This window comes from Anomaloglossus baeobatrachus (genome assembly GCF_048569485.1).
Source record: "Anomaloglossus baeobatrachus isolate aAnoBae1 chromosome 5 unlocalized genomic scaffold, aAnoBae1.hap1 SUPER_5_unloc_22, whole genome shotgun sequence".
NCBI lineage: Eukaryota > Metazoa > Chordata > Amphibia > Anura > Aromobatidae > Anomaloglossus > Anomaloglossus baeobatrachus.
The window spans coordinates 1,178,950-1,206,908 of record NW_027441798.1 but is presented as its reverse complement, the minus strand read 5'-3'; the positions used below and the strand labels follow the sequence as shown (position 1 = coordinate 1,206,908).

At 47.1% G+C, this 27,959-nt stretch overlaps 1 protein-coding gene across 1 annotated transcript; it reads left to right on the top strand.

The window, feature by feature from the left end:
- Positions 1-12,775: 12,775 nt before the first annotated feature.
- Positions 12,776-21,013, top strand: LOC142259011 (uncharacterized). The gene is made up of 6 exons (XM_075331548.1): positions 12,776-12,919; positions 13,049-13,228; positions 13,310-13,433; positions 13,517-13,614; positions 13,812-13,902; positions 19,257-21,013. Exons 1-6 carry the CDS (start codon positions 12,842-12,844, stop codon positions 20,471-20,473), a joined length of 1,788 nt encoding a protein of 595 aa, XP_075187663.1. The 5' UTR covers positions 12,776-12,841; the 3' UTR covers positions 20,474-21,013.
- Positions 21,014-27,959: the final 6,946 nt, after the last annotated feature.

The window sequence follows — 27,959 nt, the reverse complement described above, 5'->3', positions numbered from 1 at the left end:
GTTTCTGCGGGGATGTGCTAGGTGCTGGACAGGGGGGGTAGGTGAGGAGGACAGGGCTGAAAAGGTCAGAAGATGGTGGTCAGATAGGGGGAGGGGGGAAGTTGTGAAGTCAGAAAGGGGACAGAGGCGGGTGAAGATGAGGTCTAGTGTGTGTCCATCTTTGTGGGTGGCAGAGGTGGACCACTGAGTTAAGCCAAAAGACGAAGCAAGGGAGAGGAGTTTGGAAGCAGCTTGTTGGCGAGTGTCAGTGGGGATGTTGAAGTCACCCATGATGATGGTGGGAATGTCAGCAGAGAGAAAGTGTAGAAGCCAGGCAGAGAAGTGGTCGAGGAAGGCAGTGGTGGCGCCCGGGGGTCTGTATATGACAGCCACTTGGAGGTTGGAGGGAGAATAGATTCGGACAGAGTGCACTTCAAAGGAAGGCAGGTCGAGGGAGGGTAGAGGTGGGATTGTGGTGAAGTTGTAGTTGTTAGAAAGAAGGAGGCCCACTCCTCCACCTTGTCTATTGCCAGGGCGAGGAGTGTGGGAGAAGTGCAGGCCACCGTAGCATAGTGCAGCTGGGGAGGCAGAGTTGGATGGTGTCAGCCATGTTTCGGTGATGCCCAGAAAGGATAGATTGCTGGAGGTAAAGAGATCATGAATGATGTGCAGTTTATTACACACTGAACGGGCATTCCAGAGCGCTCCTGAGAGAGGGGGCGGCGGAGTCGGTGAGAGGGGAATAGTTTTTATGTTGGATAGATTGCGGTAGTTACTATTATGTGGAGAGTGGTGGGTGGGTGATAAAGAGGGGTGTACCATCCATGGGGGGCCAGGATTGGGGGCTATGTCACCAGCAGTGAGGAGAAGTAGAGAAAGGGAGAGCAGGTGGGAGAAGGAGAGTGGACGGCATGGTCTGCGCGATATTAGGAGCGATCTGAGGTTCAGGAATAGGTCAGCAGATGAGGACAGATGAGAAGGCAGGAGGGACGGGGAGATGAATATTTGCTTAGAGGGTGCTGGGGTGTGGGGATAGCGAAGGAGAGTGAGGAGGAGAGGGGCAAAGACTGTGAGGGCATAGGTGAACATGGTGGGAGTAGTGTGGTAAGTATATGATTTAACAAGTAAGTTGTGTCAGTGGGAAGCTTGGTTAGAAAGAGCTGAAGTTTACCTTCTGGTCATGTCTGGTTCATTTCTGGTATATTTCTGACATTCTGATATTTGCAGGACATCTGCCTGCATTGCACACTCAAACTTTTTTAAACTCAGCCATTATACTAGCAAACACTCACTGTACCTAGTTGTATCCTAAACGTGGCTATTGTACTTTTGTCTATTCACACTACTGCAAATCTATGTGCAGCACCTCTGCATGACAACCTCGTGCTCTGTTTTTAATAAGCTATAATGATAGCACAAAATACTGCCATTTTGTGGCATCATAGAACTGGCTGTTGTATTCCATTAGTGCCCCACTGGTGACAAGCTATTTCTAGCACCTCTACATCACACCCTCATGCACATTTAGCTACGCTAATGTTATAGCAAACTCATGGAATTCATTGCTGCATTTCATAATTCGGAGGGATAGAAAGTCAGGCTTCCTTTAGCTTTTCCTTCTGTTCATAGACAGCATCTCCAAGACAAATTTCCCCTCCACGTCTAAGTGTGGAGAGGCAGCTAGTGCGCATGCGTGTGCCGATGTACCCCAGCTGCAGCATAATTACAGTGTTTCGCCTAGTGAGTATGCTCAGCCTGACTGTGCCATTCCTGACGCTAAGTCTTCATTTCGGGATACAGCGCATGCTCCCACACTAAGTGTGAAAAGCCTCTTTGCACAGGTGCTTGCATTCTGTGCCGGGTCTAAGTCCTGTTTTGTGCCTAGACACCATGCTAAAGCTGATAGTCTTTTTTCAGAGACTGTATTTCATGCTACTGAGCATGCTCAGGCACTTCCTGCATCAGAGACTAGGTCCGGTAATGAACTCTTTGGCCCTGGCCCTGATGTGGGGGTCCCATATAGACCACAGGGCATCAGGTGTCCTCCCAAATGGCTTGCAGAGGCCCACACCTATGACTTGTCACCGCATTATTGATGGTCAGACGATGACTGGTGAGGTGTTTGGGTCATGGCAGCCATGAGGTCATCATTGAAGTTGCGTTTCCAAATAGGACGCTAGTTATGCCACTCATGACGTGTCACTCTGCTTTTGTCTCCAGGAGGTGCATTGTGGTTCACCCTGGTTTGGGGCGGACCCAGGTTATAAAAGGGGCTGGAGCCAACAAGGAGGTGCGCAGTCTTCTATTATGCTCCGAAAGAGCACACCTCCATGTGTTGAACCCATTGCGGCTTTAGGCCAGAGGTAGGCAGGGATAGGGTGGTGGATGCAGGCCACCACCACAGTTGGTAACGCAGAACGGTTAAGACCAGCTCCTGTCCTAACAGTTCTGCTTGTGCAGCCCAGTGGCATTAACAGGCCTGCTGCTGCTGATGCGCCTGCTGTCCACAGGTGTGGCCCCTACGCACACGGTCAGCGTACTCAATGGCCCCTGTGTTGTTAACAGGGAGTTCCTGGGCTGGGTGGGCATGTGGACCCTGTGACGCTAACAGGGCTCACAGTCTCCAGATCCGAATGGCGTCTAACTCGGTTCAGGCTACTATTAGTTTCATAGCCACACAGCTCTGTATCCTCCACCAAACCTTCAAGTTGCCAACCTCTCCTTTTCCAACTGGGAGCACGGTGGACACTGACTGCTGAAGGTGATATATACCTTTCTCTTTCTTTTCTTATTAATTTTTGTTATATAGCGGTCACAGATTATATACCACTTTATCCAAATCTGCCAGTCCCACTGTAACAGATGTTGTTTCTTCAGCAAATGTTACAGTTGTTTAACCACCAAATCCACGGACCAAAATTTTTTTCCCCTTTCCAACACACCTGTTCCCCTTTCCAACAGCATCTGTCCTTTTTCAACTCATTTTGGGATATGACCAAAAGTGCAACTGTGCAGGGACACCGTACTCAACGCCATCTCAGCACAGCAGCCATCCCTCGGTCCCTCCGATGTGGACAAGTAAAAGACCATTTCCTCCTATCCATGACAAAGTGTTGAGATTCACTCTGTGCAGCACTGGTGTTTAGTGGAAAAGTAGATCTAAGATTGCGTACCACATTCTGCAGATACTCCTGTATACGTGCGTCTATTTCTATGGCAGGAATTAGTTCGCCAAATTTTGTCTTGTACCGGGGATCTAACAGTGTGGCAACCCAGTATTCAGGATTACTTCAAATTCATACAATCCGAGGGTCATGTAGGTAGTGCAGCAAGAAGGCGCTCATGTGTCTTGTGCATCCAGGAGGACCAAGTCCTTGGTGTGTTGGTGGCAGAGAGGTGAGAATCGTGCATCCTTCCTCTGCCCTCTACCCACAACCTCGCACAACCGAAATGTGAGCAAGCTCTCACTCATCTGCTGAGTCTTCCATGCCCATCGCCAGTTCGTCCTCCATTTCTTCATGGGCTCCTGCACTTTCATCAACACTTTTTGCTGATACTATGCGCCCTTGTTAATCCCTCTCCCTCACCATGACTGCCGCATAGGTGCCGCTGACCATCTGGACCTCGTAGATCTTGTTATCCCTTCCGCATATGACTCCTCCTGTACTTCCTCCCCTTCCTCTTGTCCCAACACCTGACTCCGAATAATAATTACAGTGTGCTCCATCATGTAGATGACCAGAATTGTCACGCTGAGAATGACATTGCCAGTGCTAAACATCTTCGTCGACATTTCAAAACTGTGTAGCAGGGTGCATAGGTCCTTGATCTGACACCACTCCAGCAGCGTGATCTGCACCACCTCTGGATCAACTTATCCCAGGCTATATGTCTTACCGTATTTCAGCAGGGCTCTGCGGTGCTGCCACACACGCTGCAACATGTGCAGATTCCAATTCCTGCGTGTCGGAACATCGCATTTCCGGCGTTTAACTGCCAGACCCTAAGACTTCCGGAGTGATGAAAGTTGTTGAGCTGCTGTGTGCGCACGATGGAAGTGAGCACATAGCGAGCGTGCCCGCTGCACAAGGCCATGTAGGCCGTGATGGTGTTTTAAAAATTGCTGGAGAATTCGGATCAACACGTGAGCCATAAAAGGCACGTGTGTCACATTGCCCTGAGGATGGCCCGCAGCCAGGTTTGCATCATTGCCGCACACGGCTGTTAAGTCACCAACGGAGTCCGCTCCGTCAATTTGTACTCCGGTCGCCAGGTGACAACGTGTTCCTTTCATGAATAGTGCTGATGATGGGAGAGTAGTCGATGCCAGCGGCGCAGGTGGACGCAGGTTATGCTCACCCACTGGGCTGCATTACCTTGACAGATGCAGAATCTCTGGCTGAATGTAGCTGGTGGGTATCTCACAGATGAAATACCATCATTCAGCTACAACCAATGGGAAGACACCACACCCTTTTTTATGCCCATCCTGTCTGCAGACCACTGCCAGACATAGCTATGAACCTCTGGTTAATTTTACCCCCAGTTCAGTTTTATGATTTTGTGTGCTTGTTACCTGACTACTTTTCCTGCTTGCTGTTTATGTACCTTGTTGGCCGATACGCATTTCACCTCTGCTTGTTTTCTGATTAAGTCCTGGCCGTCCCATTCTGTTCCTGTTCCTCAATTAATGTTTTGACCCTGCCTGACTACTATTCTCTGTAATAGCGGTGTGACTCACATTTCCCATACATTTCAAAGTAAAACTTTGACCGCCTGATGGCATTGAGCTCTGCTGCCAGCATAGTAAGGAGGTGTGTGGTAGTCCTTGTGCGCAGTTGCAAGGAAGGGTGGCCTGACCACACAGGGTTTGCGCAAAGGTAGAGGACCCACACGAGGTTGAAGAGGCAGAAGCAGTGTATTAACTTCTACATACAGAACAAGGATTGAAACAACTCGTGGGGACGGCAAGACTTGTACAGCAGACCCTTCTCCATCTCTCACCATAGTTTGCCAGTGCCCAGTCAGTGACATGTAATGACCCTGTCTATGCTTACTGGTCCAAGTATCTGTGTTGAAATGCACCCTGTCGCACACAGATTTTCTCAAGGAAGTGGTGATGTTGTGTGCGACATGCCGGTGTAGCGCGGGCATGCTTTTCTTGGAGAAGCAGTGGTGATTGGGCATCTGGTACTGGGGCACAGCGACAGACATAAGGTCTGTAAAATCCTGTGTGTCCACTACGCGTAAAGGCAGCATTTCGGTAGCCAACAGCTTACAGAGGGATAGAGTCAACCACTTAGCTTTGTCATGGGTCGCAGTAAGTGGCCTTTTATTTGACCACATCTGAGGGACAGAGATCTGGCTGCTGTCTGTAGACGGTGTTGAGTAGGGTGTCCCTGGAAAAATGCAGGTTTGTGAGAAAAGTGCAGGCGGAGACATGATGTTGGCTTCATCTTGCCTTCAGATCTGTTCATCTTGTATCATTTTTAAAAAACACAGCAAGCAAGGGTTACTCCAAGCGGAGTCTCCCTTTTTTTCCAAAAATTGGGCCCCACACAGACACCTTATCAGTGGCAGCACTTGTGCCCTAGTTGCAAACAGGATGTTTTGATTTGCATCAAGCACATTCCAAATCCACAAGCATTTACTCTCCCCAGGATGACACAGGGGTAGTAAATTCCTTCTGGATCCATGACTTGTTCATTTTGATGAACGTCAGTCTGTCCACATTGTCACTGGACAGACGCGTGCGCTTATCTGTCAGCACACACCCAGCAGCACTGAAGACACGTTCAGAGACAACGCTGGCAGCTGGACACGACAAAATCTTCGAGGCGTAACTGGAGAGCTCTTGACATTTTTCTAGATTTGAAGCACAAAAGGAGCAAGGCTCCATTTGCAAAGTCATTGCATCGATGTTCATTTGGAGATACTCCTGTATCATCCTCTCCATCCGTTGACTATGTGTCAGACTTGTTGTCTCTGGTGGCCTTGCAAAGGAGGGTCTAAAAAAATTATGAAAAGATTCCATAAAATTGCTGTTACCAGCACCAGATACGGTCCTACTGGTACGGGTAGACTGTTGAAGATGACGAGGCCGTCCCATGTTTGTCAAGTTACAACTGGGAGAATCACTCCCTTCACCTGCACGGTTGTTTGGTGGAAAAGCCGAGCTAAGATCGAGTAACAGCTTCTGCTGATACTCCTGCATACGTGCGTCCCTTTCTATGGGTGGAATTATGTCACAAAATTTGGACTTGTCCCGGGGATCTAATAGTGTGGCAAGCCAGTAGTCATCATCACTTCTAATTTTGACAATACGAGGGTCATGTTGGAGGTAGTGCAACAAGAAGGCACTCATGTGTCTTGCGCAGCCATGCGCACCAAGTCCACGCTGTGTTTGTGGCATAGAGGTGCTAACCGTTCTTTCTTCCTCTGTCATCTCCCCCCAACCTCTTTCAACTGAAATTTGACCAAGGTCCCCCTCATCTGCTGAGTCTTCCATGTCCATGGACAGTTCGTCCTCCATATCTTCATGTCCTCCTGCACCTTCCTCAACATCTCACCTGCTACCATGCGCCCTTGTTGATCCCTGTCCCCCATGGTCCCATGCCTGCCGCGTTGGTGATGATGAACGTCTGGACCTTGGTGATGTTGTTGTGTCTTGCGCATATGAATCCTCCTGTAGTTCCTCCCCTTCCTGTTGTCCCACCCCCTGACTACGAATAGTGTTTAGCGTGTGCTCCAGCATGTAAATGACTGTAATCGTCATGCTGATAATGGCATTGTCAGCGCTAAACATATTCGTCGCCATGTCGAAACTGTGCAGAAGGGTGCATAGGTCCTTGATCTGAGATCACTCCATCAGGGTGATCTGCCCCACTTCTGCATCTCGTTGGCCCAGGCTATACATCATGACGTATTGCACCAGGGCTCGCCGGTGCTGCCACAGTCGCTGTAACATGTGGAGAGTTGAATTCCAGCGTGTCGCCACATCGCATTTCAGGCGATGAACCGGCAGGCCGAAAGACTTCTGGAGCGATGCAAGTCGCTCAGGTGCGGCGGTTGAACGGCGGAAGTGAGCACTGCAGACAGTTTCCGTGCCCTGGTCAGAAGGCCATCTAGGCCGGGATAGTGTGTTAAAAATTGCTGGACAACAAGGTTAAACACGTGAGCCATACAAGGCACGTGTGTCACCTTGCCCAGGCGAAGGGCCGCACCCAGGTTTGCAGCATTGTCGCACACGGCCTTACCAGGCTGCAGGTTGAGTGGAGACAACCATTTATCAAAATCAGTCTCCAGAGCTGCCCACAACTCAGTCGCTGTGTGACTCCTATTTCAAAGACATGTCAAGCTAAAGACCGCCTGATGCCGTTGCGCTCTGCTACCAGCATAGTAATGAGGGGTGCGTGATTCCTTCTGCGCAGTGAGAACGCTGGTGGCCTGACCAGGCAGGCTTGGGGCGGAGGTGGAGGACCCAGATGAGGTGGAGGATGCAGAAGCAGTGGCGGAACTTGGACAGACAGAGGATTGACACACAAGTCGTGGGGACGGCAAGACTTGTGCAGCAGACCCTTCACCATCTATCACCATAGTTACCCAGTGGCCAGTCAGCGACATGTAACGTCCCTGTCCATGCTTACTGGTCCAAGTATCGGTGGTGAAATGCACCCGTTCACACACAGAGTTTCTCAAGGAAGCGGTGATGTTGTGTGCGACATGCTGGTGTAGCGCGGGCACACCTTTCTTAGAGAAGTAGTGGCGACTAGGCATCTGGTACTGGGGCACAGCGACAGACATAAGGTCTCTAAAATCCTGTGTGTCCACTAGGCGGAAAGGCAGCATTTCTGTAGTCAACAGCTTACAGAGGGATAGAGTCAACCTCTTCGCTTTGTCATGGGTCGCAGGAAGTGGCCTTTTATTTGACCACATCTGAGGGACAGAGATCTGGCTGCTGTGTGTAGACGGTGTTGAGTCGGGTGTCCCTGGAAAAATGCAGCTTTGTGAGGAAAGTGCAGGCGGAGACATGATGTTGCCTTCATCCAAAGTTGGTGCTATCGATGTCTGAGAGAGCTGTACACACTCACTTGTTTCCCCTTCCAAACCAACTGACGACCTACCAAGCAAACTGCCTGTTGCGGTTACAGTGGTGGAAGTTGTGGGTGGAAAAACAGGTGTGACAGCTGTCCCCACAGTCCTAGAAGATGACGAGCGCGCGGATGCACTGGAAGGGGCAGGCGGTGGATGGTTCGCTCCGCTAGGCCGCATTGCAGCACGGTGAGCTTCCCATCGGGCCATATGATATTTATTCATGTGACGATTCATGGAAGAAGTTGTCAAACTGCTGAGGTTTTGACCTCTACTAAGAGAACCATGACAAATTTTACAGATCACATAATTTGGGCGATCTTTTTCTATGTCAAAAAAGGACCTGGCTAGGCAAGGCTTAGAGGCCATGCGACCTGTTGATCCACCCCGAATAATGCTCAGAGGCAGAGTGGTGGCTGAGGATGCAGTTGTAGACGTGCTACCAGTGCTCCGACTGTGTCCAGGAAGGCGCCAGGTTACTTCGACGTCGGTTGCATCCTCCTCCACCGCCTCTGTTGACCTCCTCGAGTGTCTGACTGTGGGTTGACAGTAGGTGTGATCTAGAACTTAATCATCAATTGTTGTGTTTGCACTCCCCTACCCCTCAGACCGAGTTTCTTCTTGCCCTGACCGAATATTTAAGTTGTCATCCCAATCGGGTATCTGCGTCTCATCTTCATCAGTATGTTCCTCATTGCCTATAACCACAGTTGTTGGAAAGGCAGCATTTTGGTAGCCAACAGTTTGCATATGATGAAAGTCAACCTCCAAGCCATTTCATGCCCTTCTAAAAGCATGTAAAACACAGCGAGGGGACTCCAACCACAGTCTCCCTCGTTGCCACTAACTGGGCCACACACACCCCACTTGACTGGCATCGGTTGAGCCCCCTTTTGAAAAAGAAAAAGATGCTTTGCATGAAGCACTCTCAAAAATACGCGTGCCTTTCCCGTCCCCTGGCTGACCCAGGGGAAGAAAAGTCCTCTGAGAGCCATGACTTGTTCATCTTGGTTCTTTTAGAGACACAGCGAGGGGACTCCAACCACAGTCTCCCTCGTTGCCACTAACTGGGCCACACACACCCCACTTGACTGGCATCGGTTGACCCCCCCTTTTGACAAAGAAAAAGATGCTTTGCATGAAGCACTCTCAAAAATACGCGTGCCTTTCCCGTCCCCTGGCTGACCCAGGGGAAGAAAAGTCCTCTGAGAGCCATGACTTGTTCATCTTGGTTCTTTTAGAGACACAGCGAGGGGACTCCAACCACAGTCTCCCTCGTTGCCACTAACTGGGCCACACACACCCCACTTGACTGGCATCGGTTGACCCCCCCTTTTGACAAAGAAAAAGATGCTTTTCATGAAGCACTCTCAAAAATACGCGTGCCTTTCCCGTCCCCTGGCTGACCCAGGGGAAGAAAAGTCCTCTGAGAGCCATGACTTGTTCATCTTGGTTCTTTTAGAGACACAGCGAGGGGACTCCAACCACAGTCTCCCTCGTTGCCACTAACTGGGCCACACACACCCCACTTGACTGGCATCGGTTGAGCCCCCTTTTGAAAAAGAAAAAGATGCTTTGCATGAAGCACTCTCAAAAATACGCGTGCCTTTCCCGTCCCCTGGCTGACCCAGGGGAAGAAAAGTCCTCTGAGAGCCATGACTTGTTCATCTTGGTTCTTTTAGAGACACAGCGAGGGGACTCCAACCACAGTCTCCCTCGTTGCCACTAACTGGGCCACACACACCCCACTTGACTGGCATCGGTTGAGCCCCCTTTTGAAAAAGAAAAAGATGCTTTGCATGAAGCACTCTCAAAAATACGCGTGCCTTTCCCGTCCCCTGGCTGACCCAGGGGAAGAAAAGTCCTCTGAGAGCCATGACTTGTTCATCTTGGTTCTTTTAGAGACACAGCGAGGGGACTCCAACCACAGTCTCCCTCGTTGCCACTAACTGGGCCACACACACCCCACTTGACTGGCATCGGTTGAGCCCCCTTTTGAAAAAGAAAAAGATGCTTTGCATGAAGCACTCTCAAAAATACGCGTGCCTTTCCCGTCCCCTGGCTGACCCAGGGGAAGAAAAGTCCTCTGAGAGCCATGACTTGTTCATCTTGGTTCTTTTAGAGACACAGCGAGGGGACTCCAACCACAGTCTCCCTCGTTGCCACTAACTGGGCCACACACACCCCACTTGACTGGCATCGGTTGAGCCCCCTTTTGAAAAAGAAAAAGATGCTTTGCATGAAGCACTCTCAAAAATACGCGTGCCTTTCCCGTCCCCTGGCTGACCCAGGGGAAGAAAAGTCCTCTGAGAGCCATGACTTGTTCATCTTGGTTCTTTTAGAGACACAGCGAGGGGACTCCAACCACAGTCTCCCTCGTTGCCACTAACTGGGCCACACACACCCCACTTGACTGGCATCGGTTGAGCCCCCCTTTTGACAAAGAAAAAGATGCTTTGCATGAAGCACTCTCAAAAATACGCGTGCCTTTCGCCTCCCCTGGCTGACCCAGGGGAAGAAAAGTCCTCTGAGAGCCAGGTCCACATTGTCAGTGGACAGACACGTGTGCTTATCTGCCAGCAGACCCCCAGCAGCACTGAAGACAGGTTCCGAGAGAACGCTGGCTGCAGGACACGACAAGATCCTCAAGGCGTACGTGGCGAGCTCAGGCAATTTATCCAGATTGGAAGCCTAAAATGAGCAGGGCTCAAGTTGCACAATAATGGAATCGATGTTTCTTTGCATATACTCATATATCTGTGTGTCTCCCTCTTTTTCCTTGTCCAGCTGTTTTGTTTTCACATGAGTATATGTCCTTGTCACTTTCCCATGTGTTTGTGTTATGTTGTGAGTTGTTTGTCACCTTTTGGACACCTTTCAGGGTGTTTTCTAGGTGTTTTACTGTGTTTGTGATTGCCTGCCATTGTTTCCTATGGGCTCGAGTTCGGTTCGTCGAACGTTCGACGAGCCGAACTCGAGCCAGACCCCCCGTTCGGCGAACCGCCTCGAGCCGAACCGGGACCGGTTCGCTCATCTCTAATCCTAAGTCATTTGTAAAGGATTGTTAAAAATCCACATTTAACTTTTAGAATTGCTACTTTCAATAGGTGGCGCTGCGCTAGAGTTTGTCTCCTGTCTTGGAGAGTCAATTTGAATATTTTGCAGAGGGGCATGGCAGCTATAAGTCCCCTTACTTTACTTGCAACCAGACCGGTTTGCGAAGTCTCCATAAGGAGAATAGTGTTCCCCTGTGGTCCCACAAAGCTTCTCATAGCCAGATCAGACACCCCATACTTTGCACTGACGAGGGGCAAGCACCCCGAAACACCGTGTCTGCAAATTGGGATTCTGATCTGGCTATATATCCTAAGTCATTTGTAAAGGATTGTTAAAAATCCACATTTAACTTTTAGGATCGCTACTTCCAATAGGTGGCGCTGCGCTAGAGTTTGTCTCCTGTCTTGGAGAGTCAATTTGAATATTTTGCAGAGGGGCATGGCAGCTATAAGTCCCCTTACTTTATTTGCAACCAGACCGGTTTGCGAAGTCTCCATAAGGAGAATAGTGTTCCCCCGTGGTCCCACAAAGCTTCTCATAGCCAGATCAGACACCCCATACTTTGCACTGACGAGGGGCAAGCACCCCGAAACACCGTGTCTGCAAATTGGGATTCTGATCTGGCTATATATCCTAAGTCATTTGTAAAGGATTGTTAAAAATCCACATTTAACTTTTAGGATCGCTACTTCCAATAGGTGGCGCTGCGCTAGAGTTTGTCTCCTGTCTTGGAGAGTCAATTTGAGAACATTCAATAATTTTTCAACTGGCTAACACGGTACCAAAACCTTTTCATCCAGTGTGTGCACACCAATATAGGACTACACTGAGGAGCTGATCATGTGACACTGACTCCTCCCCTCCATGTGACATCATCACAGGTCCTGTAAGCACAGAGCAGCCATATATCTAGTGTGCGGCTCTGCAGGTGAAGGTGTGTGGAGATTCCCCATTACTGGGGCAGGCGGCATTAACCCCTTCAGCTCTGAGACTTTCTTGGTGATTTTCTCTTGCTGATTTCTATGAATCGTGAGGTTTTTGCTCCTTTTCCTCTGATAGATACAAACGCCCCAACTATGAGAAGCCGGAAGTGAGGAAACCCGTCTGCCCTCAGTCCTCAGCCCCTTTCTGCCCTCAGTCCTCGGCCCCTTTCTGCCCTCGGCCCCTTTCTGCCCTCGGTTCTTGGCCCCTTTCTGCCCTCGGTTCTCGGCCCATTTCTGCCCTCAGTCCTCGGCCCCTTTCTGCCCTCGGTCCTCGGCCCCTTTCTGCCCTCAGTCCTCGGCCCCTTTCTGCCCTCGGTTCTCGGCCCATTTCTGCCCTCAATTCTTGGTCCATTTCTGCCCTCAGTCCTCGGCCCCTTTCTGCCCTCAGTCCTCGGCCCCTTTCTGCCCTCAGTCCTCAGCCCCTTTCTGCCCTCGGCCCCTTTCTGCCCTCAGTCCTCGGCCCCTTTCTGCCCTCGGCCCCTTCCCGCCCTCAGTCCTCGGCCCCTTTCTGTCCCCGGTCCTCGGCCCCTTTCTGCCCCCACACAGTATAATGTTCCCCCAGAATGTTCTCATTATATGTTTCCCTTTATTATCTCCAGTAATTGTATTATTACAGCGGATTCTTTCTGATGTTACATCGTCATCTTCTCCCCATTCAGGTCCCTACAATATCGGATCCTCACAGTAGAGATCTTCTATAGAAGAGATTTCTCCTGATTGCCCCGTGAAGGATGGATATGGACAGGGACAAGATGGCGGAGAGGATATTACACCTCACCCTAGAGATCCTCTTCCGGCTTACTGGAGAGGTGAGAGATTCTGATGACGTCACATTACATCATTCTTATCTATGGGAATAATAGATGGACAGAACTGGAGAGGTGAGGACTTTGGAAATGTCTGTAGTGAGATTTATTACTGTGTCTCTCCATAACCAGGATTACACAGTAGTGAAGAAGACCTCTAGTGAGCGCTGTCAGGCCCCTGTGTCTGAGGGATGGGGAAGAGCCCTGAGCCCAATCACGGGGCCTCCACCTCACCCCCCGATACATGAGGACATCAATGACCAGAAGATCCTAGAACTCACCTACAAGATGATTGAGCTGCTGACTGGAGAGGTGACACTGCTGGGAATGCTGGGACATTATACAGTAACGCTATGAAGGGATCGGGGGTGACGCTATCATTGTATGTGTCAGGTTCCTATAAGGTGTCAGGACGTCACCGTCTATTTCTCCATGGAGGAGTGGGTGTATTTAGAAGGACACAAAGATCTGTACAAGGACGTCATGTTGGAGGATCCCCAGCCCCTCACATCACCAGGTAATAGACAGGACTAAATACACACGGCCTATAATTATCTGTATGTAAGGAATGAATTCAGTCCCTGTATGTGTCTCCTCCAGTTCTATCCAGTAAGAGGACAACACCAGAGAGATGTCCCCATCCTCTTCTCCCACAGGACTGTAAACAAGAAGATCCCGATGTTCCTCAGGATCATCAGGTAGATGGAGAGAAGGAGCCATGAAATCTCCCTATGATGTGTAGACGGCTGTGAAGGTCTTGTGCTCAGTCTTGTTTTACCCTCCAGTATTATATGTGTTATACTTGTGTAATGAGAGCGGTGGAGATGGCAGGATTAGAGCTGATTATAGATGGGACTTCTTAATCTGTCTGTGACTTTTACAATATTTGTTTCAGTGTGAAGATCTGCCCCATATTAATACTACAGAGACATATGTGAGGGGTGATGAGCGGAGTAAAGAGGCGATTCCTACAGATAACCGCCCAGGTGAGTAGTGACCACTAAATGCAGAGAAGTCACAGATTCTTCTCAATCACCGGCTGTGGCTGCTTCATCAGGGTTGTAGTCCGGCCATATCAAATGGTCACCATTCTGCTGCTAGACCACCAGATGCTCATCCACCCAAAACTGTCCTAATTATTTTGGGCATTGGACGCCCTTCTGTTGGAGTGAGATCTGTATCAGTCAAATCTTACAGGTAGGATTCATCCTATCCCCTGAAATTGTTGACCCTTAGCTGCCCAGAGCTCTAATCTTCAAAGCCAAATGACAGCGTACGTAGAATGTGCAGACAACTTAGAAAATCATGGGAAGAAGAATCTAATCTGTATGGTGGACCCCTAAGAGAAAGCGGAGCGTAATGATGCTGGTGACCTCCTAGATTCTTAGTTTGGTGCCGTGTTCTCAATATGAATAAAGATTGATTGCTCTCAGGGGGAGAAATAAAATAATAATCTTGTAGTTGATGAAGAGACCTCAGTAGTCTGGAAAGCTTGCTTTGTAACATCATTTATTTTATTTTTGTTCTCCATTAATAAGTATCATAACTACAAGATTCTTATTGTTTCTCCCAATGAGCGCAATTAATCCATCTTTTATAACTACAAGATTCACTGGCGGATATACAATGATGCAGCTGCACAGGGGCTCTGAGCAGGATAGGCCCCCAAGTGCCTGAAAACATATGGAGATTTCCTTTGCTGGTGGCAGCTGCAATACTAATAGGAGAAGCAGGGGCCAGAACAGCTGAGCGCATATGATTATGTGGCGCCCCAGGACCTGGTCGCCACAACAGCATTGCCCCTCCAAAGGGTTAATGCTGAGCATGGAGGTAATTGGGGGAATCTTTGGCCAGTAAGTTCAACATCCAACGCAGTTTCTCCCTCAGGCCAGCAGGAGGAGCTCCGAACCTGGAGTTCCAGGGAGCATTCCTTAGATAAGATAACTGTGGAAAGATAAGGCGCAAATAGGGTCTTACCCGGTATACACGTGGAAGTGAATACTGGCAGGTCAACTCACCTGGTTCGGTTGTGCCAGTCACAACCCCTTTCAAAGCATGTAAATCACGATGTGATGGTGTGGGAGGCAGCGGTCCCGCGGTGATGAGAAAATTCAAAAAGTGTAAGAAAGCAGGTTGATATACCGCGCCACACCACAGAAGCCAAAGGTTGTTAAAAGTAAATCCCTTGTTCTTTATTTTCACAGGTCTACGCGTTTCAGGGACATATCCGTCCCCTTCCTCAGGACAATGTACAGAAAATACTATCTATACTAGATACTAGATAGTATTTTCTGTACATTGTCCTGAGGAAGGGGACGGATATGTCCCTGAAACGCGTAGACCTGTGAAAATAAAGAACAAGGGATTTACTTTTAACAACCTTTGGCTTCTGTGGTGTGGCGCGGTATATCAACCTGCTTTCTTACACTTTTTGAGGGAGCATTCCTTGTCTGACCTGAGGGAGGAGTTAGTGTGTTCAGTCTGTAGCGAGAGAGCAGAGAGTCCAGACGCAGAGTGTGCTGTCTTGTGGAACTGGGGCCTAGAGCTGGAATAGCTTGGCCCAGTGAAGCAAGATTTGCAGACAGGCACAGAAGAGACTCGGACATCGGAGTCTGTGGTTGCCAGGGTATAAAATCCTTCCCTGGTGGCCGAATCCGGAGGGCAGGAGAGCTGCAAGCCCCCTGGCCCATCAGCAATCTGGAGGTACAGTTGCATTCCAAGGGCCCGGTGAGGACTCCAGCAGAGAAGCACCCGAGAGGGCCTGCGCAGCCTACCACACAGAAAAAGGGACGAACCACTGGTCCCAGCAGCAAGAGGGCCATTGCTAAATTCAGAGTGCAGGGTCCTGTAAAAGAAAAGAAAGAACAGGGAGTAGGCCTCATACTCAACTGGCCAAGGAGATCACCCCCAGGCACTTCCAGGCCGGCCGGATCATCTTTACCACCTGTGACGGTCTCCCTGGACTACACTGTTGCCAAGTAAAAGAGGAGAAGGTAAAGAGACTACTGTTTGTGCCTGTTTCTTTCACTGCCTGTCGGCCCTGCACCGTATTATTCACACAACATCACACCATAGACTCTCACGAGCACCAACTGTTGCCCCGGGGTGCCGTTCCACCTGTGGGGAGCAGGACCATCCAAGCTGCCATTCCATCAGCCCCGGAGGCCCCATACAGCAGCGGCGGCTTAATAGCCGCAAACCACAGGTGGCATCACGATATCCATAAACTTTATTCACCAGCCCTATTTAATTGACACCCACCAGGGCCACGGAGTCAGGTCCCGCCACCACTGATGACCCCCGGACTAGTCCGGCCCGGCACCGGGTGTCCCATAGCCCTGGGTGGGCGAGTCAATTATGCTGAGCTGACACAGGCCCCTTCCCTCACTTGTTAGAGGCCTGCAGGAGGGAGGATTCATCACCTCTGCAAAAGCTGAGTATTTTTCTGTATACATCCTCGTATTCACCTATATGTTCATATTATTTCAGCTCTATTACAAGTCTGAGAAATGCCGATGTGGTGAAGTCACATGTGCACATATAGGTGAATACATACAAAGAAGACTCCTACTCTCTTTTTTAATGGAGTGTGCATGTAATGTAGTGTGAGTGTATTTATATACTCACCTACCTCCACTCTTCTACTCTCCTGAGTGACATCACCGCTCTCTAGTAGCTCAGGTCACACTACACTCTGAGCCAGAGGTCTTTTACAATTAAAGCCCATTGATCTTCTTTCTGTTGCTCCATAGACTTGCATTGTAAGTCACTTTTGGGTCCTGCAGAGCACAGAGTGACCTGGAGACACTAGAGTGCGGTGACGTCACTGAGAAGAGGCACAGAATAGCGCTGGACACCAGAGATGCAGGAGAGCAGTGATGTCACTGAGAAGAGGAACAGAACAGCGCTGGCCACCAGAGAGAGCAGCGGTAGGTGAGTATATTATGACACTACATGCATAAACACACATTCCATCAGTAAACAAGCTAGTGGGGCCTTCTTTAATGATGTCTATGGTGCGGCTGTTTTTTGTTGTATTTCCTCTGTTTCTCTGCTGTACTCACCTGTCATGTAGAGCACTGCTTAAAAGGATCCAGCCAGCGGATACATGTTGTCCGTGGATTGAGCAGCGTGTATCAGACATCACATCTATATGACTAGTATTTGATGCGGCTCAGTCCCAAACATCTATTAAAGTGTTTTTACTCCTCTGAATCTCTGCAGCACTTTAGGGGCACATACACCTGGCTGTGATCATACAGACACTGCCTGTTACAGGCTGCCACGGCTCATGGGTCTCAGCTGTCAGGGTCACACACCCCTGGCTGTGATCATACAGCCACTGCTTGGTACAGGCTGCCCACGGCTCATGGGTCTCAGCTTTCGGGTTCCCTATAAAGGAGTTGTGTGAAATAATACATGTACTGTAAAGTCATTTTTTGGCAAAAGGATCTAATAAGGGTTCAATTTTGTAAAACTAACAAAATAAATTATTCACCCCTACAGTCACCCTCCTGGATCCAGCGCAGGCCGTCCTGTGGTCTGTGCCAGCATTATTTATGTCACCGTTCTACGAGACACAGGACCGCTGCAGCTTGTGATCGGCTGCAGTGCTTAGGTGACTTGAACTGCAGGCATCACAGGCTGCAGCGATCCTGTGTCCCGTAGAATGGTGAGATAATGCTGGCACAGAGCACAGGGCGGCAGCGCTGGATCCAGAAGGGTGAAAACAGGGGAACACAATTTATTTTGATATTTTTACAGAATCTGGCCTCCAGGTAATGACCTTGTGTCTGGACAATCCCTTTAATAAACTATAAATCCTCATCTTTGTTGCACCTGAGAGCTCTAGTGTTACATTCCCTGATGCTTCTGATTACAATGGCTGCAGACATCACAGCCCAGGTGCCTCATGTGACCGCTGAAGACAATCACTGGCTTCAGACTCTTGAGCCGTATACCACTGACAAGCTGCAAACCATACACAGAGTATACAGGCTGTGCCATCTCCAGCCAATGTAAGTAGAAGCATTGGAGACAGCGCTGAAGCTGCAGCAGATAGAAGGGCGGCAGGACTGGTCTGTGTTATATCCAGATGGTGAATATGGAGCTTAGTGATTGTTTAGATTTAGTAGTTGTGTCTTAAACTAGGAATAAACACAACAATCTATATGTTTACATCATTTTGTTACCGAATGAGGGGGGGGCCAGAAAGATTTCTTGCACAGGGGCCCCCTGCAGTCTGTGTCCGCCCCTGACAAGATTCTTATTGTTTCTCCCACTGAGGGCAATGAATTCATCTTCCTAGAATCTCGGCCTCTTATTGATGGATCTTCCTTCTCTCCCTTCTGATGAATGTGCTGATAGGGGCGTTTATATCCAAAGTTCAGCACAGGGTAACTGTAACATATGAGGGGGGTTAGGATTATCTCACAGTGGGTACATGGAGGCCGGGCAGCCCACCCACAGGATTTGTAAAATTTAACTTCTTCACCCCCAGGCGATTTTTCTTCTTTTCCAAAAAGTATAACTTTTTTTTATTTTTCAGTCAACATAGACATATAAAGGATTATTTTTGCAGAATGAGTTGTACTTTTGAATTACACTATTCATTTTATCATATAGTATACTGTAAAATGGTGGAAAAAATCCCTAAGTGCAGTGAAATTGCAAAAAGTTAGGGAAATTACACAATGTTTTTTATTTACCATGTTCACTATATGTTCACATGTTTAGCCTCTGATGGTGAGGAAAGGCTTGTGCTAGGAGGTAGCTGCCAGATGTAACGCCAGGGAGACTTGGTACTGTGATGGTTGACCCCAGGAGTCGGCGATTGGATACTGACAGTCACTGATGTGGTCGTGTGCAGACCAGACGGCTTGTGCAGGCAGGTGCAATGGATAGGGCTAATAAAACAGGTGCAGTAGATACAACAGGCACAGCTGGTATAGACATATGTAGCAACTACAGTGGGCACAACGTACACTAGGAAACAGACACGTGTTATCACACACAGCATGAGACTCCGAAAACAGAACGGGAACTGACAACTAGCAACATATCTCTAACGATAGACCATGTTGCCCAGGCTCCTCCCATAGAGGGAGGATGCCTTAAATACCTAGTGCCTCTCAGCCGTAGTTTGTGAGGCACTTCCGGGTAAGGGCACTTTGGCTGTTTAAGAATATATAAGCGTACCCTAAGCGCACTCCCAGGAGACCTGAACCGGGGAAAGGCTGCAGGGCACTGCGGGGACACCGGTAACGGCATTACAAGCTATTTTATAAATTATATCCTTAAATTTGTATATGTTATTGTAAATAATTTTAATTCTTGGCAGATGACTGTACCAGGAAAACAGAGGCACAACTGACATCTTCAAATTTAAAATCAGATGACCTTGATAGCACACAAGATATAACTGAAGTGAATGCCACTATTCAAGATATACCATCATCCCTTCACAGCAAAGATGTATCATCTGATTCTTTTAAACAAGTCATATATTCTGAATCATTACAGACTATTAAGAAAAATAAATGTCACAAAAGCAGCATTAAAAATCAAAGTGTTATTACAGCAAAGAAGCCATTTTCAACTTCAGAATATCAAAAAAATATTACAAAAATTCACATAGGGGAGAAAAGATTTTCTTTAGAATCTGTTAGTTACCAGAGAACTCACACAGGGGAGAAGCCATTTTCATGCTCAGAATGTAGTAAATGTTTTAACCGAAAATCATATCTTGTTACACATCAGAGAATTCACACAGGTGGGAAACTTTATTCATGTTCAGAATGTGGGAAATCTTTTAACTGGAAAACAAATTTTGTTACACATCAGAGAACTCACACAGGTGAGAAACCTTATTCATGTTCAGAATGTGGGAAATGTTTTAACAGTAAAACAAATTTTGTTAAGCATCAGAGAACTCACACAGGTGAAAAGCCATATTCATGTTCAGAATGTGGGAAATGTTTTAGCCAAAAATCAGGTCTTGTTACACATCACAGAATTCACACAGGTGACAAACCTTTTTCATGTTCAGAATGTGGGAGATTTTTTAACCGAAAATTACATCTTATTTCACATCAGAGAACTCACACAGGGGAAAAGCCTTTTTCATGTTCAGAATGTGGGAAATGTTTTGCACATAAATTGCATTTTCTTACACATCAGAGAACTCACACGGGTGAGAAGCCATATTCATGTCCAGAATGTGGGAAATGTTTTACCCAAAATTCAAGTCTTGCTAGACATCGGAGAACTCACACAGGGGAGAAGCCTTTTTCATGTTTAGAATGTGGGAGATTTTTTAAGCGAAAAGTAAATCTTATTTCACATCAGAGAATTCACACAGGGGAGAAGCCTTTTTCATGTTCAGAATGTGGGAAATGTTTTACACATAAATTGCATTTTGTTACACATCAGAGAACTCACACGGGTGAGAAGTCATATTCATGTTCAGAATGTGGGATATGTTTTAACCGAAAATCAAGTCTTGGAAAACACAAAAGAATTCACACAGGGGAGAAACCCTTGACATGTTTAGAATGAGGGAAATATTTAACACACAATTGGGTTATTTTTGAACATCACAAAACTTACAAAGTTAGAAGCTATTATCATACCTAGAAAAAGAGAAATCTTTTACTTGCAAATTATAATTTGTTGCCCACTAAGAGAAATTTACATGGGCTACTCAAAGCCTTTTGGAAGTAATGTTAATTAAACCATTTAATGGAAGTTGTTTTTTTTACCTCCCTACTATCTCTTCTCTTGTGTAGGTGAAGGAGGTGGGGTGAAGTGATTCTCTCTGTTCTTTTATTGGATATTTATATTAGATCCTTAGAAACCCATCTCCCTTATTTAAGTCTTGCTAATTGGGAAGAGAGTGGCATTTCGAATTTGGCGGCTATTTATAGAGATTCTCAGTTAATGTCCTTTTTGGAGATGGTTGAGAAAGTTTGATCACATTGAAGTTGCTTTATCAATACCTCCAAGTGAGACATCTCCTTAGTACAGGATCTGACATTGGGTACAATTCACCTCCTCTCTCTCTGCATAGACTTTTTCAAAAAGGGGAATATTATATTAAAGAAGTCTCAATTTTATATAGTTATTATTGTCATACATGGTAAAATGGGAGCAATAGGTATCTTTTACATTCTTCCCTCAACAATGGTGGGCTGCCTCGGAATGGACTTATAGGACCTCAGCTTGTATAAATCACCTAGAACAAATTACATAAAATATACAAGGTGGTATCTGTTTCCAGGCAAATTGGCTCACATGATCCCTGATTATTCCCCTTCCTGTTGCAAAGGCTGTCTTCAGAAAGGCACTCTGGGGCATGTATGGTGATCCTGTCCTAACTAATGGTATTTTGGGAGCAGGTGATTGATCTAGTTTCATCTGTAACTTGTCTTCATTTAGTAATGGAGGCTCCACTGGCAATCCTGAATATAGGACTTGATAAATTCCCTGAAAATGTGAAACCTGTTATTGCTGATATGCTTACCTCGGCCAGACGATGTCAGGCTATAGAGTGGAAACTCCCTTCAGTTCCCTCGGTTGAGGAGATTGTCAGGAAGATTAATACTCATTTTCATTATGAATTTGCACTTACCCATAATATAGAGAGGAAAAAACAAATTCTGAGAAATTGGTGCATTTGGGAATTTTTTTTCAAATTCTATTTGTCCTATGGGGTGTTGATCTATATGTATTTGTATTATTAATTCCTATGAATAGAATTGACCAGATTGGTGTTCTTCCCCTCCCCCTCGCTTTATTTTATTTTTTTCTTCTTTTTCCTTTTCCTTTATTTTGCTTTGTGGTAGTTGTTAATATTTGCGTAGTGTTACACCTATTGTGATATGTATTGATTGTTATTATGTAAAAAATTTAAATAAAATATATATTGGAGAAAAAAAATCACATGGGAAGAAACTATAAATATGACAACCTGAACAAGAAAAGACAATAAAAGTAAAGACAAGAAAGTAAAGAATAAAGGGAAAGCATGTTAGATTTAGTGTTAGGGAAAGCAAGTTACATTATAATTATAATATACAGTTACTAATAGACATCTGTTTTCTAAAAATAAAAATCAGTATTCCATGTGCATTGAACATTTCACATTGTTATATATTTATATATTCACTATATGGAGAAGACTATTGCAACCCTCCCCCCAAAAAAACCAATATTCCTCCTCCCTCTTCTTACTGACTCCCAATCTCAGCGATCTGCCATTGATTACAGTTACTTTCAGCGCACAATCTCCATGTCTGAACAATGTCTGTAACTTCTCTATACTACAATAATAAACATGTTCATATTACAAATTACTATTTACATCGACCGCTTCCCTCATTATGGCATTAAATATCTTGGATACAATACTATCATTACTGCAATTTCTCACTGACCTTATTAATCACGTTTTGTCGGAGTCGTCTGAATCCATCTAAATGTTATCAATTTATGTGTAAGAAACAGTAAATGTCCTACCGCAGTTTTCCCACGTGTGTCCAGTGTCAGTTCTTCTATATTCCCTTATATAAAACCTTGGTGTCTCTGACCAAACCTGCGGATTAGAATTTTACAATCGTAATAACTTTACTTTACTCTAATAAAGTATTTATACTCCGCAGCCTGTGTATAAGATCCGCAGCTTCCGCTCAGCACTTCCCACCTTTGTCCTTTGTACGTATGCCGACCTTGTGGAGAAACAGAGTGTCATATATCCCCTATGGATGATTTATAGCTCTGACAGTCCACAATGTCCACTAGGGATATAGATCTGACCCCTTCTGATCCTTGTCAATTGATCATCAGTAATGGCCCAATGTCCCTTTCCCATTTACACATAATAAGAGGATAATTTTCCACATATTTGGATAGCGGCACTGTATAAAGTCCAGAAATCTCACCAGACGTTCTCCGTGAATTAGATATTGTGCTCAGTCTATAGTAATACACTGCACACACTTTTTGTCTTTGCTTTGCAAATAAAAGAATTATATTTATTTAGGAGAAATCATAAATTTTAACCCTATCAATTCCTATGTTTTGGCTCAAGGAGCCGTGTTCATGAGGTCGCTAGGAAAAGAAATATAAACAGTGTCTAAATCAGGGGTGTCAAACTCGGCTGGGTGTATGGGCCGCACAGAGGAAAAAAATAATTTGGGGGCCGCATTCTTTGCAGGAGAAAGTGACATTTTTATTGGTACCTTATATAATATTTTTTTTTTTTTTACACACCTTTGGATCACTGATTTTGAACATTTTCACTTGTATATTATAGCAAACGTGCACATTCTTTGTTTAAATATTAAGAAAATTATTATTTTTTTTTTTTTTACATTTTATCCCTTTCTTGTAACTAATAGTCTTACAATTAGCACTATATAGAAATTTTGACCAACATCTTTTAGTAATGTTCCCCATCTTGTTGTAATGTACCCATCCTTGTCCCCTTGTAGTATCGTGCCCCATCCTACAGTAATGTGCTCATCCTTGTCCCCATCCTAAAGTAATGTTCCCCATCCTTGTCCCCATCTTGTAGTAATGTTCCTCATCCTTGTCCTCATGTTATAGTAATGTGCCCATCCTTATCTCCATCCTATAGTAATGTCCCCAGCCTTGTCCCCATCTTACCATAATGTGCCCATCCTGTACTAATGTGTTCATCCTTGTCCCCATCCTATAGTAATGTGTCCATCCTTGTCCCTCACCTTATAGTAATGTTCCCCATCCTTGTCCCCTTGTAGCAATGTTCCCATCCTATAGTACTATGACCATACTAGTCCCCTTGTAGCAATGTCCCCAATCTATAGTAATGTGTCCATCCTTGTCACCTTGTAGCAATGTCCCCATCCTATAGTAATGTCCCCATCGTATAGTAATGTGCCCACCTTGTCCCCATCCTGTAGTAATGTCCCCAGCATTATCCCTATTCTATAGTAATGTTTCCCATCCTTGTCCCCTTGTAGTAATGTCCCTATCCTGTAGTACTGTGCCCATCCTAGTCCCCATCCCATAGTAATGTGCGCACTTTGTCCCCATCTTGTAGTAATGGGGGGGTAGTGGCTATAACTTACCGATCGCTCCTCTCACCTTCCACAGACGCCGGAGTGAAGCTGAGGGGGGCGGTCTCCGGCCCCAGATCCACAGTGATTGGACATATCGGTCACAAGGCCGGTCTCTCCAATCAGAGCTGGGGGCGGGTGAAACTGAGGTCACCCAGCTCCAGCCAATGATCGGTGCTACAGCTGCACTGACCATGGCTGGATTTCAATGTTTCAGCCATTTTCAATGGCTGAAACATTACAGTGGCTGTGATTGGCTGAGCGGCGTTAGTCAGCCATTCACAGCCCCCGTAGGTCCGGGGAGGAGACACCACCCCTCCTGAGGTCCCCTCCTCCCTGAATCTAAGGTATTTGCAGCGATCGCAGTCACTGGGGCTGCGATTTCGCCATGACATACTGGGTATGTCATGGGTCCTTAGGTACCAGGGAGCCATGACATACCCAGTACATCATAGGTCACTAAGGGGTTAATGTGCCATCCTTCACATACACACAACCCCCCCCCCTCAAAACAAAACATTCTTCTCACCTGTCCCGCGCTCCCTTGGCTGCCTCATCTCTGCTTTGTGAGGCCTCCAGGCCCGTGCCCCTGTTCACTATCGCGGCCGATGCAGTGTCACTGTCAGTGATTTATGTCAGATGATTGTGTTGCCGGCACAAGAGCGCAGCGCCAGCAAAACATTCATCTGCCATAAAGCGCAGACAGTGGCTGCGGCCCCTGCACCTGCCGCGATAGTGAACAGGGGCACGGGCCTGGGGGCCGCACGAAGCAGCCTGAGGGGCTGCATGTGGCCCGTGGGCCGCGTGTTTGGGACCCTTGGTCTAAATACATATTTACAGATAGCTACAATAAATACAGTATATTCTTAGGGTAAACATTCTTTCTTTGGATCAGCATTTTTCAAAATTATGAGAATAATCTCCCAATCTGGAAACGTAATATACATTGAATATAGCACTTAGTATAAATAATACGAGATGTACATATGGCAGTATAACAGTCTATCAAATTTTGTACATGAAAATTAGTAATAGTGAAAAAACATAGAAGTTGCATTAGGTTTAAATAGGTTAGGAAGGAGGATGAGGGTAGAGGAAAAGGTAATAATGATAACCTACGTAAGGCTTGAAACACACATCCGTGAAACACGTGCGTGTTTGGTCCATTTCCGTGTATACTGGAGACACGGCCAAACGTGCACCAATGTTACTATATCTCTGCGGTTACAATTACGTTTTTGGTTATGTCCGTGAGTCCGTCTCCGTGATGCGTTTTGTGGGCCGTGTCTCACGCCAGCATGTCCGTTTTATTCACGCAACACGCAGCACGGACCCAATGAAAGTCAATGGGTCTGTGCGCACGTCCGAGTGACACGGACGCATCTCTGTTTGTTCCCTGTATGTTTTGTGCTTTTTTCATGTGATGTCAGTCTTTTTTCTTTTTATGTTTCGTTCTCTCCCTCAGTCCGTCGGTCGGTCTCTATGTCTGTCTGTCCCTCTAGCTGTCTGGTGGTCAGTTCCCCCCTCTCTCATACTTACCATTCCCCGATCTCCGGCGCAGCGCTGCACGGCTGTTTTAAAAACTCCGGCGGCTTTTCCTCTTTTGAAAAAGCCGGCCGCCCATTAATCAATCTCGTATTCCCTGCTTTACCCGCCCACCGGCGGCTGTGATTGGTTGCAGTGAGACACGCCCACCACGCTGAGTGACAGCTGTCACACTGCACCCAATCACAGCAGCCGGTGGGCGTGTCTATACTGTGCAGTAAAATAAATAAATAAATAATTAAAAAAAACGGCGTGCGGTCCCCCCCCATTTTAATACCAGCCAGATAAAGCCATATGGCTGAAGGCTGGTATTCTCAGGATGGGGAGCCCCACGTTATGGGGGGCCCCCCACCCTAACAATATCAGTCAGCAGCCGCCCAGAATTGCCGCATACATTATATGCGACAGTTCTGGGGCTGTACCCGGCTCTTCCCGATTTACCCTGGTGTGTTGGCAAATCGGGGTAATAAGGAGTTATTGGCAGCCCATAGCTGCCAATAAGTCCTAGATTAATCATGTCAGGCGTCTATGAGACACCCTCCATGATTAATCTGTAAATTACAGTAAAAAAACACACACACCCGAAAAAAATCCTTTATTAGAAATAAAAAACACAAACAAATTCCCTCATTACCAATTTATTAACCCCGTCAAACCCTCCATGTCCGGCGTACTACACGGTCCTCCAGCGTCGCGTCCAGCTCTGCTGCAATAGCGCGATCAGCTGCTGTCACTGAGGTTACCCGCGGCCACCGCGAGTTACCTGACTGACAGCAGCTGATCGCGCTACTCATCTCATTAGCTGCGTGGAGCTGACCGGAGCGGCGGTGTCTTCTGCTGCTCCTGTCACCTGCATGCAGCAGAGCTGGACGCGACGCTGGAGGACCGTGTAGTACGCCGGACATGGAGGGTTTGACGGGGTTAATAAATTGGTAATGAGGGAATTTGTTTGTGTTTTTTATTTCTAATAAAGGATTTTTTTCGGGTGTGTGTGTTTTTTTACTGTAATTTACAGATTAATCATGGAGGGTGTCTCATAGACGCCTGACATGATTAATCTAGGACTTATTGGCAGCTATGGGCTGCCAATAACTCCTTATTACCCCGATTTGCCAACGCACCAGGGTAAATCGGGAAGAGCCGGGTACAGCCCCAGAACTGTCGCATATAATGTATGCGGCAATTCTGGGCGGCTGCTGACTGATATTGTTAGGGTGGGGGGCCCCCCATAACGTGGGGCTCCCCATCCTGAGAATACCAGCCTTCAGCCGTATGGCTTTATCTGGCTGGAATTAAAATGGGGGGGACCGCACGCCGGTTTTTTTAATTATTTATTTATTTATTTTACTGCACAGTATATACACGCCCACCGGCTGCTGTGATTGGGTGCAGTGTGACAGCTGTCACTCAGCGTGGTGGGCGTGTGTGACTGCAACCAATCACAGCCGCCGGTGGGCGGGTAAAGCAGGGAATACGAGATTGATTAATGGGCGGCCGGCTTTTTCAAATTAGAAAAAGCCGCCGGAACAGTGTGAACGCTGTGCAGCGCCGGTGATCGGGGAACGGTGAGTATGAGAGAGGGGGGGACACTTCAGTCACTCTGGGGATTAGTGGTCACTGGTGAATCCTTCACAAGTGACCGCTAATCAGTACACGGCACAAAGACAGAGCCGCGGCATGACTATGAAGTCGGGTGAAGTTCACCCGAGTTCATTCTCATCCCGCTACTCTGTCTTCCGACATGTAGTAACGACATTTTGCATCACACACGTACATTTCACACGGACAACACATACACATGTCAGTTATTTCACTCACGCACACACGGACATTCCACACGCACATACGGCTAGCATACGGGATACACACGCAGGCCACACATACCATAAAAACGGACCTAAAAAACGGAAAACGGACCCGAAAAACGGCCCGTTTTACACGGACGTGGTTTTCACGGATGTGTGGCGGAGCCCTAAGGCAGTTTGCCTTTGTGTGATGAGCACTCCTGTGTCTGTGCTATCCTGGATATAGCCCTGTCATGGTGTGAGTGCGTGAGCTTTAAATAGCCCCGGCGCCTGCGCACTGGCCATCTCGTGTATTACAGGCTTGTGACATGTCTCAGTCTAACGTGGGAAGCTGGCGCCTGCGTACTGTCCGTCTTGTGTATTACAGGGCTGTGACATGTCTCAGTGTAACGTGGGACGCTGGCGCCTGCGCACTAGAGAGCGCCTGGGTGACCGTCACGTGCGTATTCGCCGTCTCTCACACTGCAGGGAGATGACGTGTGTTGGTGTGCTGTCCAGAGTCCGTGCCTGTGCACTGGAAAGCATCTGGATGGCCGGTGCATGCGCATTGTGGTGAATCTATGTAATGGTGTAATAGAGAATCCTGGTTATTATGGA

What these genes read in the sequence shown, in the direction of transcription:
- LOC142259011 (XM_075331548.1), top strand. Translation starts at nt 12,842, where the DNA reads ATGGATATGGACAGGGACAAGATGGCGGAGAGGATATTACACCTCACC. An exon ending in ATGTTCCTCAGGATCATCAG is followed by an intron (nt 13,615 to 13,811) that starts GTAGATGGAGAG and finishes TATTTGTTTCAG; the next exon opens with TGTGAAGATCTGCCCCATAT. An exon ending in TCCTACAGATAACCGCCCAG is followed by an intron (nt 13,903 to 19,256) that starts GTGAGTAGTGAC and finishes AATTCTTGGCAG; the next exon opens with ATGACTGTACCAGGAAAACA.